At 32.8% G+C, this 16401-nt stretch overlaps 2 protein-coding genes and 1 pseudogene across 4 annotated transcripts; 1 reads left to right on the top strand and 2 right to left on the bottom strand.

The window, feature by feature from the left end:
- Positions 1-808: 808 nt before the first annotated feature.
- On the bottom strand, positions 809-2902 carry Bm9272 (uncharacterized protein; the record flags this gene model as incomplete). Its single annotated transcript, XM_043082823.1, has 6 exons — positions 809-888; positions 971-1175; positions 1350-1429; positions 2107-2279; positions 2544-2726; positions 2859-2902. The coding sequence occupies 6 exons, from the start codon at positions 2900-2902 to the stop codon at positions 809-811; spliced, it is 765 nt and encodes a 254-aa protein (XP_042938757.1).
- Positions 2903-3414: 512 nt separating this feature from the next.
- On the top strand, positions 3415-6155 carry Bma-aph-2.2 (Zinc finger, C2H2 type family protein; the record flags this gene model as incomplete). 2 transcript variants are annotated; one of them, XM_043082824.1, is made up of 11 exons in its annotated part: positions 3415-3454; positions 3687-3797; positions 3889-4015; positions 4101-4234; positions 4364-4497; positions 4633-4772; positions 4841-4940; positions 5032-5199; positions 5377-5478; positions 5646-5729; positions 5967-6155. In XM_043082824.1, the coding sequence occupies 11 exons, from the start codon at positions 3415-3417 to the stop codon at positions 6153-6155; spliced, it is 1329 nt and encodes a 442-aa protein (XP_042938758.1). The 2 variants fall into 2 exon arrangements, with proteins under 2 accessions (XP_042938758.1, XP_001892932.2); XM_001892897.2 differs by lacking the exon at positions 3415-3454 and having other exon boundaries at positions 3771-3801.
- A 4676-nt stretch (positions 6156-10831) lies between these two features.
- Positions 10832-11161, bottom strand: Bm18322 (annotated as a pseudogene). Its single transcript has one exon. A coding segment is annotated over exon 1 (330 nt).
- Positions 11162-16401: the final 5240 nt, after the last annotated feature.

The following is a 16401-nucleotide window of genomic DNA, read 5'->3' on the forward strand; positions in this document are numbered from 1 at the left end:
TAACATTGCCTAAATTGGAATTTTGGAATTTATATCAAAATTTTCTGTGTTAAATTTTTGGTTTCATTTTTTGTTCAACAAAGTTCTATATGGTTAGTTGTTCCATTCAAAAAAAAAATTTTTTTAAACACCTTTCACTTGATGGCTGATAATCTTCCCTTCCTAATTTCCGAAAATCCCACTTGAAGAACATACGATAGTGAATTTATTTTGAGTTACATTCAGGAAGATTTGATAATTTATAATAAATTGCATATTAGTTTGCAACTTTATAACTTGGAAATATCGCAGAAGGACTGATTATTTCACCAATTCTTTCCTAGACAAAGTAATCATTTACAAGGGGATAGTTTTAATGGAATTATCATATTTAAATAGTAATAGTAGAAGCAATGAAGAAATTTGTATAAACTGAATTAAGAAAGGCTTTTTTTTTGTGCAATTAAATATGTATTTATCATTTCATATCTTCTAAGAAGTTTTAGCGGGTGGTCATTTGTAATTTTCTTGTTTTGGTGCCATATTACTTCGATAATATCATATGCCATATTAATAATCGATTCTTTAAGGTCTGTAAATTCTATTCCAAGAATATCTTTTGCCTGTAGTTTAATCATCTTAGCAACTGTCAATTTTTATGCTATTATTGAGATATTATAACCTCGTATGCTGTAATCTGAAATCAATGAGATCATCAATTATTAGTATTATTGAGAGCCAGAAAAAAAGATAATTAATAAGATTATGATAAATTATAATTTACGAGAGAATTATCGAAATGTACTTCATTGCCAAAACGACTTAGTATTTACCGCTTTGTTTTGTTGCTGAACAATGAATAAAGCCATGCTATCGGATATGGCACTGTAATTCTTGGGATACTGTAACCTGAAATTAATGAGATTATCAATTTATTGAGACAATCATAAGTGATAGGTGGAATATCAATGGAAAATAAATCTATTTAAACCCTGCGATGAGAATTCATCACGTAGAACATTGGCAATATCCAGAAACCAGAAACTTGGTTGATAACTTAATAAAATTCGTAATCCATCACTACGTGGTTCTCGCATAGCACGTGCTTGTGCTTGTGCTATATCAGGTAGGTCTATTAAACCAAATTGAACTGCTGGTACTGCGGGAATTTCATTGTTCAAAAAACGACGTATTATCTAAAAAGAAAAAAAAAAGACTGAATTTATACTAATCAATTTTAGTGGAATAACATCGATATCACAAATGATCAAATATAATTTAATAACATTGTTTTGCTAGCAAAAGAAAAACTTAAGTCAATTTTCTTTTTTTTCTGTTGTTTTATAACTTTTTAGTAAGGATAAGTTTACATCGATACTCATTCCTTGTACATTATAAAGGAGAGGTCCAACAAGTGCCGAATTGATTACAGTTAACTTGAACTTAGTGTCTGGAATTTGAAAAGTAATTGGATGATTTTGAGTTTAAAAAAAAATATCTGAAAAAATTTAAAAACCATTATTTCATCAATGATTCGAATTCATTTGTTCCACAGTTTTATTTAACACAATAAACGACAAAGGATGGATTTTTTAAGTACAAATTGTAAATGAGTTATCAGAGAGGACAATTCAGATGTAGTAAAATTAATCTCTAGTAAAAAACAAAATCCCATGCAGCTTTTTCTGCAAGTGTTTTACTTTTCATATAATTATTTACATTTTCGAATCGATATTACTCCAATCATTTTCGTTGAATGTTCGCGTCATATCCGTGAGCTTCTACAATGTCAAATAATCTCAGTGCATTTGTTTAAGTTTTTTCCTCATTACGAAGTGATTTTCATTTCTTGTCGTTAATTTGTGAAGAGAGAGAGAGAAAAAAAAAAAAAGAAAACAACTCTTAAACATTTTTATTTTATTGTTGTTTATAATGTTTAAAATCAATTAAGACCGATCGATGTATGCACAATGACCTAATTGCTAATTTGTATTTTCCTTTCGCCATTTCATATGAAATAAAATTCGAATGGACTAATGACATTATTTAATTATTCAAATAATCAAAATTATTCTTGTTATTTTGTGCTACTTTTTTTTTCGAGAAATTAATTTTCAAAAATTTTACCATTAAGAGCAGCGCAAGAACTAGTAACAACAACTTTTTTTAGAGATGAATTTGATGCAGCAGCTCGTAATACTCGAAGAGTACCATCTACTGCAGTTGAAATGACTGATTCATGAGTGACAATTGGAAAAAGACTCGCAACATGCAAAACATAGGTGCAATTAGCTGTTGCTCTGAAAAGATTAAAAAACAGTGAAAATGAATGGAAAAAAAAAATGAAATGAACTTGAAACGAATGATTAAACATTCTTCAATGAAGTAGGCCAGGAAGAAAATTTAGAATTTTTAGCTCTCTCTCTCTCTTTTTCTAGAAAAGAAAAACTCTTTCTAGAAAAAGGGAAAAACAAAGAGAGAGAGAGAGAAAGGAATTGATAACAGGTTGATTAATTAATAAAAATGATAAAATAAATAAGAAATGTTGAAAGAACAGAACGAACTGAGACCATCCTTGATCATTTTCCAAATCTACTTCAACCAATTCCAAACATTCAGCTGCTCCTTCTAGTTGTTTCAGTGGATCAATTTTGAAATGATTATTAAGGTCACGTACAGTATAATTTTCCTTTAAAAGTTGATGAACACAACAAATGTAAAACCTGATGTTCCGGTAACAAGCACTCCTGTAATATTTATCATTCTTAATTTTTTAAATTAATCTTTATTCAACTTATTAGATTGAAAATGTCTAATTAACTTACTATTAATATTTTATTATCTCTTTTCAACAAAAAAAAAAAAAACACAGCATTCACTTCACAAAATTGGACCCGTCAATTTTATCACTTCGATACGACATCGAATGACTTAAGGACGTGAACAGCTACTGATAACATCCTTCCGTGAATTCACGATAACAGAACTTACACCAACTGATAATAGATGTCAACGCTGGGACATAAGTTTCACATAATGTTGCACTCGGTTTACTGCGCCTCAATTTTATCGGAAGGACTGGGGTTAGATTAGTTCCTCTCATCGTTGGGGTTAATTCTACCTTATTCGTCGCTGTTCTTATCATCCGTATCTATTTGTTCCTCTTGTTTAAATTCAAACTTTAAAAATGTCAATTCTCTGTTTTTTTTTTACCACAAGTACTCTACTTGCATGCAGAAATTAAACGCACTTTTTGCATCAGAGGTTTTTGTACGAAAACTTTGTTTTCTTCTATGTTTCTTTTCGTTCACAATTAAGAGTTGCTGAGTTTTTTTTTTTTTTTTTTCAAAATTTTATGCTTATATGAATTGTTTGTCTTCCATTCATTATGATGTTGCATTTCAGAATAATAAAATCGATGCAAGTGAAATTGATATGAAATATTGGTGTCAACTTTTACTTTTCGCAGCGTCCTGTATGCTGGTTTTTTTTTTTTGATTTTACTGTCATAGAAGTTGAAATTTCCTTTCGAACAGAGAAATTCTTGTCTCCATTTCAAACGAAGAAAACTCATATATATTGTAGGCAGAAGGGGAAGAGGTTCAATGTACCATTCATGGATTAGCGAAAGGTGAACATGGTGGTAAGGTTAGGTGTTGATATTGGATGTTTTAACTAGGAATATGACTGGAGAGAAATTCATTCAGTGAAAATCAGTTGTGGTGAACGACTATCGGATCAGATCTATCTAGATTTGATTGGTGGAAGATACAGTTGCTTTCGATTGTTGAATGGAACACATGAAATTGGGTGTGGTTGTAAGTACTTGTATTGTTTAAAAGGAGATAGGCGTTGCAAGAAATGATCAGAGTAATTACTTATGGAGCTCTGTATTTGGTACCATTTCAGCTGCAGAGGAAGGAAACGAAGGTGTTGTCGTTTATGCAAATAATGCTGATGAGTTAATCAATCTTATAGCAAGTCTTGATTCTGAAGATCGCATTATCACAGCTTTCGATATATTTCTTTTAAATGAGTAAGTTTCAGGCTGTATTTTTTAGTTTCTGTTTTTTTTTTACGAATAATACTTTTAAATAGGATACATACTGTTGCTGCTGCAGGGAAATAATCAGAGTATTGAAGGACGATAAAGTACGTGGTGTGCTTCTTTTACGCAATGAATCTTCTATCAGCGACATGAAACGACTTGATGTCGGATTTTCGGAAGATGCCGTTTGCCCTAACGAACAATTTGGTACAACTTTTTATTGTTTCGTATTTCCCACCCAGGTCTATAATTTATGGTCAGATGAAGTAACAACTGAGTAATAGTTAAGTTCTTGATAATTTTTCTATAGAACTGAATGAGCTCCACATTTTTCAGATATTAGTGGGAAATGTGAAAATCGTTGGAATGAACACGGTGCACTGTTGCCGGAAGGCTTTCGATTCATCAATTGGAAGAAACCAATTTTTGTTATTGAAAATTACACTGAAATTGACATCATCAGAAATTTCGTCAGTCGGTTTGCTATGCTGTATATTTACCATTTCTTCTGAAAACAGCTAAAATATGATTGAGTCATACGTTCATAGATCTCATGAATTTCAATATCTCTTCTACATCAGTCAACCAAAAAGTATTTATTGCAGTGTTATGAAGCATTCAACAAGAGGAATTTGAGAGAAGATGTACTTTGTTCAGCTCGCATGAAGCATTTCATGCGAGCAGCGGGAAATGCTCAAATATGTCTCCAACGCCAAAGGCTGTTTTACGGCTTTTCAGATTCATTGTTAGTATTCGGAAAAGTATTTTGATTTTGTTGCTTGGGCTTATACATTTCGCATTACTTGGTTTCAGGATCTCTTTATGTGACCCATTGGCAGACAAAAATTTGTTTGCAACAATTCCAGCACTTACGAAAAAGTTCAAGCCGAAAATCTTGATTCTCTCCGCCAGAGTATACTTTCTCATATTTGTTTTCTTTCATTTTATTTGATGAATCTCAAAAGATGGGATGACTACAGAGGCAGTGTTTGACGATGTTGTAGATGGATTCCTTCAGTTCGTTCACAGAAGCAGCTGTTGGTGAGGTGTCTGTTCTCACATCACTCGTTAGTCTTCTAGCGGTTGCTAAAACGATTGCAAATCATTCCACTGAATTTGAAGCTGTAGCACAACGCAATGGGAGGGCCGTCATGTTTGCATTTTTTCACGGAGTATGTTCTTGAATTTATAACTAGGAATGCTTCATTACTATTTTTTGAATTTAACTAGTATAATATGAGTTATGGTCATGTTAGTGTAACTAAAATTCTGCCATTTGTTAGTATAGTCATACCAGTATATTTTTGTCATAGAATGCAAGAGATTTTAATGCAAATAAATGATTTCAGGAATCGCTGGGTTATATCGGAAGTAGTGCCACAGTAAATGACATCATAAAAGGCGAATTTCCTCTAGATATCCGGTTAACAGATATCGATAGCTTTATTGAGGTGACTATAAAGATTGTGAACATGACAGCAGAACTGTTTTAATAAGGTTGACTAACAGACCATTATTATACATGCACAGCAAATTCAACAAGCAGTAATAGGTCAAAAAAATCTAGCATTAAAGTTTACCTTACATTGTATTACTTTCACTTGTGATTATTTTGCAGGTGCAGCAGCTTGATGGTTCAGAACCAGTGTTTTCTGCTCACATCGATTCAAAGGCTTACGATACTCCTGAAAACAAACTGAAAGTGTGTGGAACAGCAAATTCTTAGAGAAATATGTTTATTCCCATCTCTGATGGGGCTAAAATCCATTTTTTCATGCTATTTTACATCCAGTGAGTAGGATCCGATTAGGTTGTCCTAAGTTAAGCGATGACTTTGTGGTATATATTTTTTTAAATGTTAGTTGGGTTGCGTAATTATGAGAATTATGTAGTCCTTCATTTTCATTTTGTTAGATGGATGTTACTCTAATCATTTCAGGTGCAAACTTTGCTAGACGCAGCTAAATCGTCCTTTAAGCAAAGTAAAATAAATATCGAGAGGAGGACTGGATTACCACCCTCTTCTTATCAATCATTTTTGAAGGGAAAACGTGACATAGCTGGTTTTGTTCTTCGGCCGTTTAGTCAACAATATATTTATAAGTTAGTAGGAATTGTTCAGCTGTGATAGCCTAATAAAAATGTGCACTTGCGAAAAATAAAAATTATTTATTAATATAGTTAGTAACTTATATTGTCGATCTAAAACTGAATAAAAAAAAAAAAAAAAAACCAACATACTATCAGTAATCGTTAGTAATCGTTATATATTTTCATCGTTATAATTCATTGGAGGATCAAAATGTGTTCAAAAATGGAATTACCAAACTACAAACTCAAGTTGTTGCTGCTGCGAGTGTTGTTATAGGGGTTGTAACACGATTTCTCACTGGTGGTAATGAAACAGAAACTGTTTTATTCAATCAATATGATATAGATGAACTATATGTAAGCAAAGATTACTTATCAGATTTATTCAGTTTCTTCTATATAGCACATCATAGCACTAATAACGAATATTTTATTATAGGTAGCTGTTCTTCTGAATTGTTTCTTGAAATATTCTGATTGACATACGTGTAACTTTTTCAAAAGTATCACGAAAGGCGACAGTCGGTTTAAACATTTTATTCAATCCAATCTTTTTTTGTAGTTTTTGCTTCCATTACGACTTCATCTTTTATATAATAGTTGTTTACAGATGTAAACTCAGTTGGAAAATTACCATTTTATTGACTTGGCTAAATTCTCCAATCTTTTTGAAACTTTACAACGAAAGAAACGTATATATCGGTAGGAAGGATTTTTTACTCATTAATTCGCACTCTTATGACTATGTTAATTGTTAATGTTCTTGGATCCAAGAATGCTGTTAATGTTCCCACAAAATTCTGTGTGGCCGTGTTCTTCACTACATAATAACCAAATGATTTTTGACAAGAATTTTTCAGATAAGAGAAAGTATATTTGTCATTACCCCGGATGACGGAAAATTACAAAGAATATGTAATACATAAGAAAACGCACGGTCAGCCCTTCACCTATTAATGCAAAGTGCCCGGTTGTGGGAGGACATTCCACTACTATTCATCATTTCGCAGTCACAAACAGACGCATGAACTTAATCCTCAGTGCGAGGGCTGTGGCAAATTCTTCGCCACCAGGAATACACTGCAATATCATAAGAGGATCTGCCAAACAGAATCTCGTTAGTTTGCAAATTTAGCAAAATTTTAAACACATATGTGAGCCTGAAATGGAGTGCCTGTGAAATGTACTATGGAGCACCTGTGACCGCTGGACAATGATAGTTGATACAACGGAAAATTCACAATTACATTTTGTTGCAAGGCTGTTAAAAGGACTTAAATTTATACTGCCGTTTATATCCACCTCTTTCACAGATACCATACCTTCTAGCAGAAATTCCTTCAGTTTTTCCTTGAGAAAATTAGTCGTGAACTTTGTTGTATATCTGGGACATTGTAACTCTTTCCACAGTTAAGGCACTGCATCGTAATGGTTTCATGTGTATGCGTAATTATTATTCCAAATAAATCTTCCTTCCCTTGAGCAATAAAACTTACATCAGCAATTAATAGCTCAATACTTGGCATAATTTCATCTGATACCAAGGTCCACTTGCCTCGGTAGGCTAACATTCATCTCAATCCTGTTCACCACTCCAAGTGCAAGAAACAAAAATTCGTTTTTCATTAATTTTAAATTATTAAAATAGAGGGTAGCAAAACTTCGGCTTTAAATAAAGGAGTTTGTTACTTTTAATAACTCTAAGGAGAAAAAGAAATCCCCATGATTTTAGCTACTCTATTTACCAAAACTTATATCCAATGCAAGATCGATACATATATATGCTCAAAAATAATTAAGCAATTTCTTGTGATCCAAATTATTTGAAATGGAATGTATTTCATTGATTATTTCACTGAAATAATATTTTTATGGTTTATTAGATTACTTAATTAGCTGCCAAACACCATAATAAAATACCAATTGCAAAAACAAATATCTTAAATGTTTTTTAGACAAACGAAGCTATGAATGCCTCTATCCTGGGTGTGCTGTGATCGCGAAAAGTTACATCGAATATATAACACATAGGAAGACACATGGTCAACCTTTTATCTATGAATGCAGAGTACCCGGTTGTGGGCGAACATTCGACTACGGACCATCATTTTGCAATCACAAGCAAACGCATGAACCTCATCCTCAATGCGAGGATTGTGACAAATTCTTCACCACCAGGAATGCACTGCAACATCACAAGATGATCTGCCGAACAAAATCTCGTTAGTTTGCAAATTTAGCAAAATTTTAAACACATATATTAGCCTAAAATAGCATTGCGTGTGAAATGTGTTGCGAAACATTTGTAACCACTGAGTTGACAATACAAAGTTTATTTAACGCATTCATACTGTATATTTATTTCTTTTCATATCGTGCACTTAATGCGTAGCAGCTGCCCATGACCTAAGAACGAACTGTTTAAAAATATGTTGACAATGGTGACAATAACGCTTTAAGATACATCAACAAACATCGAAAATATCAACAGAGAAAGAAATAAAAAAAAAAAAAAAACACTTTTAGTCAAATTATTTTGTTTTCCTTAAACGAAAAACATGCAGAAAAGCATATCAATCCCCCACAAAGCCAAATACTATTAATCATTGTTTTAGCGCTATAAAACAACTAAAAATTTTCATTCTAGAAAATGAGACACAATTTGGGCATTCTTCACAAGCATGAGAAAAGGCGTGTAACAATCAGACGTTTTCGAGACATCAGAATGCAGTGACCGATTAATGATTTATTTTTTTTCTCCATTTAATATTCCATGAATATCGCAGAAACGCATAAACAACAAACTGACAGTAAAATTCGAATTCACAGCAAACGAGTTATCATGCCAAAAGATAATAAAAAATACGTAAGTGAGAAGAAAGTATTCTCTCAATAATATGTAACAAAAGTGGGCGAATACGAGGTGAGAAGTGGTATTATAAAAAAAAAAAAAGCTAAGATAGATTTGTAGCATATTTTTATAATTGTTGATTATTAATTAACTGACTTAAGTTCAATATGCAAAAAACTGTTGAACTTTATTTTATTTGCATTATACTTGCTTTGCTCACATTCTGTTGAGGATATTTGACAATTTATGCAAAAAAAAAAAAAGTTTAATAAATTCATTCTGGAGCAACCTTACAATGTAAAAGTTAACAATATTTGTAATTAGCAATGATTTCAGCTTATTTTTGACGATAAAATTAATTTTAATCACAAATTTCGGTATGGATCTCTAGAAAATTTTGACAACTTCTAAGAGTTTTTGTGAATTTAATACTGAAAAAAATTTTAATTTTTTTTAAATTCCATTTTAATTAAGTGAAAAACAGTACTGGAAAAATACAAATCATTTAAAAATAAATATAATTTGAACTTAATTGATTACATTTATTTGCATTGCCCTTGATGCGCATACATTATGTCGGGGATATTTGACAATTTATGCATAAAAGAAAGTTTTAAAAAATAACTTTGGAGAAATCATTCAATGTAGAAATTGATAAAATTTGCAATTAATGATGATTTTAATTTTTTTTTCTGACATTAAAATTAATTTTATTTACAAATTTAATGTTCGATTAGTTTGCACAATAAATTTAATAATTTTATGGTTCTTGAATAGTAGCAAAATCGAAATTTCATTGAATTATGGAAGAATTATGGATTTTTTATGCATTTTGCTTAAAAATCGACATGATCTTCTAGTTTTTGGGAAGTTTTTTACCCCAATATAATTATAAAAACAATTAAATATCAATTATAAATGATTAAACGGTAAATAAATCATAAAATACAATGTTTATTAACCTAAATCAAGAGAAAATTAGATGGAACAATACATATTTCAATCAAAAAAAGAAAAAAAAAATGAATTTGACTATTAATTTTAACTATTACAATGTATGATAGTAAAATTACATCAGCACAAGCACTTTAAAAAAACATACTTGTGTTCATGATTTAACCGTTCTTGTAAAACAACACGGTATTTATTGTTTAATAGTTGGCCATATAACTAAGGACAGATAAATAGCAGGACCAAAAAGTTTAGAAGATATGGTGGACGTAATGCTTACTATATTTTGAGAGTGAAAACAGCAATCATTGCCATATTTTGCATGTTATAAAAATAGATTTGGTTTTACAAATGAAGTGGTATTTTGAAATGTCTGAAGCTGGATTATTATCTATTGAAATCCATCATCATTATTTGGTAACAGGTAATGCTGACGATAGAGAAGTTGTTGACAATGCTGCATTTGTAGGAATTGAGGATTCCAGACCGGTTTTGATGGAAGTTCAAGTGTTAACAACGGAATAAACGTGGAAAATCCAAGAAGAGCAGTAATTGGATGAAATATCAACCGATTGGCTATTTTCATTGCAGTGCTAAATGCTCGTTGCAAAATGTCTTTGCATGAAAAAGAAATGTATCTGAACATTGGATGAGGGTTGAAAATACAAGAACCATCGGTTGATCTCTCTCTTATTTCAAGCATAGTAAGTTTACCGCTGTCAACTTCAGTAGCATTCACGTGAAATTGCACTTTTAGGTAAGATTAGACATATCTCATATGCTAATCTGAGGATAAAGAAGGAAAAAAAAAAGGATTTAAAAAAGCAATTATGCCTCAAAATAGCAATTACTCTCCTCACATATCGAAATAATTAAGCTTGGCCACATAAAAGAATTAAAGGAGATCTTTAATCACAGCTGAATAACGCTTTAGCAAATTCTTTATTAGTGAACTCTCTCAGGTCCTCTATACTCTCACCAATTCCTATAGCGCGTAAATTTATAAGTTTCTACAAGTCCAATCAACACACCTCCCAGCACCATCTAGCTTTGTTATAATAATTAATCCTGTAACACTAACTAACCATTTTAGCAAATGCCTCTAATTATGTATTTTGACCGGCAGTCGCATCAAGAACCAAAATACCATCATGAGGAGCAATGCCATCCAATTTCTTTATCTTTCTTTATATCTTTGATAAGTCCTCTATAACGTTAACATCATTTTGTAGCCTGCGTGCTTACTAAACAAATTCAAGGGAATGCTCGTTTTAAAATTACAATATATAGAATGGTATGCACTACGTGTATTTATAAAGTTAAATACAACGTTTTACGTGCAATTTTAAAGTGAAATGCATTTAATTTCCAATCTAAATATGTTATAAAATAGGATGTTGATTTACAGGTAATCTCATGAGTTATAGTGAGAAGAGTTTGGACCATTATGAACCTCAATTTTGTCACAATACCACATCTAAAAACTCATTTATATCTCATTATCAACAACATCATAGATGCACAACAAACCAGACCATCATCAGATATCCCCTCCCTCCTCCAATGTACATGTACATACCTGCATACTTCTTTACAGCATCATGACCTCTTAGGATTTTTATTGCATCAGCGTTATAGTTGCTACTTTCCACACAACCGTTCTATTTATAAATGTTAATATTATACATTAATATATAATTTAATAACCAACCCTAGAAAATCATCTTCTAACTTTTACACCACCACCAACCTTAATACGGCTAGGATAGAAGGACCCGAGCCCCTGCAAAACCACTTGGCTACACCCACCTCAACTCTCCTCACATCAACAACACACTATTAACCCAATTAGTATGATTTATTTCCTTTATAGGTATTATCACAATACTGGTTGATGCATTTCCTCAGCTTATTCTACAATTTTATCAACTTGATCGCTTCTGCTTTTCATAATTGCTATTACTTAGTTTTTTCATGAAGATATGCAACATATTACTTTGTGTATAGGAATTGTTCATTTAACTTTTTACAGAGGATGTCGCGGATTTTAATATCGCGATCTAAAAATATGAGTTGCAAATTGTAGTAAAGATATCTACGTAATTTCCGCAAATAATGCTTATACTTCGGACTCTTTGTTTCCAAATTTATGCTTCTACATATTGAAACAATTTACATCGTTCTTTGTTAGCAATCCTTACAATCATGAGGATATCTACATTGTTCTTTGTTAGCTATCATAATCATGCGGTTATCTAATAAGCTCTTTATTAGCAACTGGTGCCCATGCAAGCACCTCCTCTCCTTTGTTTCGATCATTGTCTAACATCAATGTAGATTTATAACCATACTATTGTCAATTAGGTCAGTTTTAAAATCATCCAATCCTCCGAATCAGTTTTACTCAATTGTTGCCCAAATATTTAGCTGGCATCCAACACATCTCCCTGACATCAAACTTCTCCCCCGAATAACAATTTAACCAAATCATAAAGGTTTGTTTCCAAAAACATTTTTTTGCTTCCACTACAATTTTGGTGCCACGAGCCGGGACATGTCCGACAGTATAAGAAAAGGAAGCGAATTATCGAAGTCGAGAACTCTAGAACTTCTTAAAGAAGCAAGTGAACTCGATCTGACCTCCCCGTCTCAAACACTATCACGAGGGGAACTTCAGCATCAATACGAAATTAAATTGCGAATCGTCAAGGAGAAGATCGCACATCTCGAATATTATGCTGGGTTACTCGAAACAGCTAATCAAAATTGGCTGGATAATATTCAGAGCTTGACAATAGCAACGAGGAGAAAGGAAGAGGAGACGAAATACGCCAATATGGTTGACGATCCACAAGGTATTTTAAGTTTAATCACTAGAACAAGAGAAACTATTATTACCCTTAAAATACATACTGATGAATATTGCTCGGTACTACAACATTTAAAACAAGAAGAGGTCAAAGAATCATTTCCAAAGAATAGTATGATTCACACAAATCAAGCAGAAATAAAACTTCCTCAATTACCACTAATAACGTTTAGTGGGATCCAAAATTGTGGAGGCAATTTTGGTGTAGTTTCAAGGCAGCAGTCCATGAGCAAAGCATCCCAGATATTCAAAAGTTAAACTATCTGATATCATGTCTTAAAGGAGATGCTTTGTTATCTGTAAGAGGTTATGATATAGCGCCAGAAAACTACGATGTTATAATAGGTTTACTAAAGGAGAAATATGGTAAACCTTTCCTTATAAAGAAATCACTCTACAACGAGTTGAATACCATCAAAAAAAATGACCGAGAGTGGAAAGCAACCATAGAAGCCATGGAGAGAACATTTCGACAACTGGAAGCTATAGGTGAAAATTTAGAGCATTCAAGCATCGAAATTACAATTGAAAATAAACTACCAGCGTGGATAATTGATAAATTATACCAATTGAAAGAGGATTCGACGAGTTGGTCAGTTAAGGATATCCGGCAGTACCTGACAAAACTAGTTCTAAGAAATGAAGAAGTTGCTAGAAGTCAAGCAGACACAAGGGAGAAGAAAACAAACAAAAATAATGTTAGAGGCGAAACGTCAGCTTTCGCCACAATCAACCAAACAAAGGGAGATAATACAATCAAATCAAAAAAGGTTCCAGGAAAAATTTCTATAAATGGGAAAAGGAAACCATGCGTATTTTGCAATAAGGACCACTGGAACAATGAATGTAACATCTATCCCACTCTCAAACTCCGGATGGAACGTTTGAGAGAAATCACTGCATGTTTCAAATGTTTACGAAAAGGACATGCAACAAGTGATTGTAAAAAAGGGAAACCTTTGTGTTTCCATTGTAAAAGTCCACACAATACAGCACTGTGTCCCAACAACTACAAGGAACTCACGCAAGCAGTGGATTCCAACAAAGAAAGGTTGGGTTCAGTCACAATCGCTAACTCCATTACCGAAAAAGGAAATCAATGGAAAAAGCGAACCTTACTGTTATGTAAGGAAATAAATGTAACCAATCCAAATCGCCCAAAAATCCAACAAAAGGCTTTAATTCTATTCGATATTGGTTCTCAATTATCGTTCATATCAAAGGATTTGGCTTATCGATTGAATCTACAAGAAACTAACGAGATGGAAATAAAAATTGCTTCATTTGGTGATAAGACGCCAAAAACGTGTATCACTACTAAAACTGAAATCGGAGTAAAAATTGGAAATAAATCCGATTAGATGTAATAACAGTTAACCACTTGACGAATGAATTGCAAGTAGTTAATCTAAACAAAAAGGAATTGTTGATGATAGACAAACGAAATCAGTTTAGTAATTTCAAAAACAAATGGAAACAACCGGACATACTCATAGGTGCGGATCACTTCTTCAAGTTTATCCAGTTTGACCAAGCAGAGAACTTAAAATCAGGATTTTCATTGATCCATACAAAGGTTGGACCTATAATAGCTGGAAGTGGGTATATAAATGAAATACACGACAGTATTTCAGAAACCACATCAGTAAGTCCGATTTCTCAAGTCAATGCCGTCAATATTCCAGACTTAGATCACTTTTGGAAACTGGAATTAATGGGTATACAAGACAAAATAAACTCTGACAATGATGAAAAAGCATTGCAGCAATTTAAACAAACTATCACTAGGGACAAGGGAAGATATCAAGTTTGTTGGCCTTGGAAAGATTCAAAGAACAAACTAAGCGATAATTTCGGACTTTGCCTTGGAAGATTAAAGTCGTTAATTAGGAGGCTTCAAATGAAACCTCAATTACTAAGTCGATACAATCAAACTATTGAAGAACAACTCAATTCCAATATAATTGAGAAAGTGTCATCGGAAATGAATGAAGTTGGTATTATTCATTATCTGCCTCATCACGAAGTAATAACACCAAATAAAACCACGACAAATCTGAGGATAGTTTATGATGCATCAGCTCATTGTAAAGGAATGAAAAGTTTAAATGATGTTTTATATCGGGGACCAATAACACTCCCTGATTTGGTTGGAGTTTTGCTACGTTTCCGTACAATGAAAAATGTAATAATAGCAGACGTAGAAAAGGCGTTCTTGCAAATAGAATTGCATCCAACAGATAGAAACTGCACTCGATTTCTTTGGTTGAAAGACATTCGAAGTCCAGTTAACGAAGAAAACGTAAGTTGTTACCGTTTCCAACGAGTTCCATTTGGAATTGTATCATCTCCATTTTTATTGTCCGCTACACTCAATTATCATTTGGAAACTTGTAAAAGCAAAATCGCACTCGAGTTAAGGAAAAATCTCTATGTCGATAACATTATAATACCAACCAAAGGAACCAACGAAGCTCTTTCCAATTATAAGGAAATTAAAATTATATTCAATGAAGCATCAATGAATGTACGGGAATTTCTCTCTAACGACCAAGAAGTCAATGAAAAACTTCCGGTACAAGATCGAGCAGAGGTAAGTTCAATTAAAAAAATTCTAGGTCTCAATTGGTACCACAAACAAGATATCATTCAAGTAACGTTAAAACCATGGTTTGGTAAGAAATTAACTAAAAGAATTATATTGCAATTCGTAGCCTCACAATATGACCCACTAGGATTCATAGTTCCTATACTGATAAGATTCAAATTGTTTCTCCAAACTTTGTGGAAAAAGAACCTTTCATGGGATCAAACTATAAGTGAGGAAGATGAAACCACGTGGAAATTACTCACGAACGAATGGCCAAAGAAACTAAAGGATCTACCAAGATTCACAACAAATTGTTCCAAGCAAGTACAATTTCATGTTTTTACTGACGCATCAACTGCTGCATACTCAGCAGCTTTATACATTCGAACTCAAGAAAGAGAAGTATTCTTAGTGTTTGCTAAATCCCGAATTGCGCCAATTAAAGGAATGTCAATACCTCGATTAGAATTACTGGCAATACTCATCGGAGTGAGAATGGTACAATTCGTATTAAAACAAAAAGAGCTTGAGGACGTGATAACAATTTTATGGTCCGATTCTCAATGTGCGCTTCATTGGGTTCACAATAGTTCCCGTTTACTACCAACGTTCATACAAAATAGGGTAGAAGAAATACGAAAGGCGAAAATCCATTTTAGATATATCCAAGTGAACAAAACCCAGCTGATATAGCTACAAAAGGAATCTCTCCGAATAAACTAAAAGGATATGATCTTTGGTGGAAAGGACCAAAGTGGTTAACAGAAAACGAATCAAAATGGCCACAGTGGAAATACAATTACAATGAGGATTACCAGGATGAAGAAATTGTGGCCCACATCACAGAACCAATTATCATAAACAAACATTTCGGAATCTTAGATGCTAGTCGTTTTAGCAAATGGTCAAGATTAATAAGAACAACTGGTTGGGTTCTGAAATTCATAAGATTAACAATGAAAAGGGAAATTCCTTGGCTAAAGATGGCAACGAAAGAAAAGAATATATTGACAACACAGGAT

The sequence above is a fragment of the Brugia malayi genome (assembly GCF_000002995.4).
Source record: "Brugia malayi strain FR3 genome assembly, contig: Bm_012, whole genome shotgun sequence".
Classification (NCBI taxonomy): domain Eukaryota; kingdom Metazoa; phylum Nematoda; class Chromadorea; order Rhabditida; family Onchocercidae; genus Brugia; species Brugia malayi.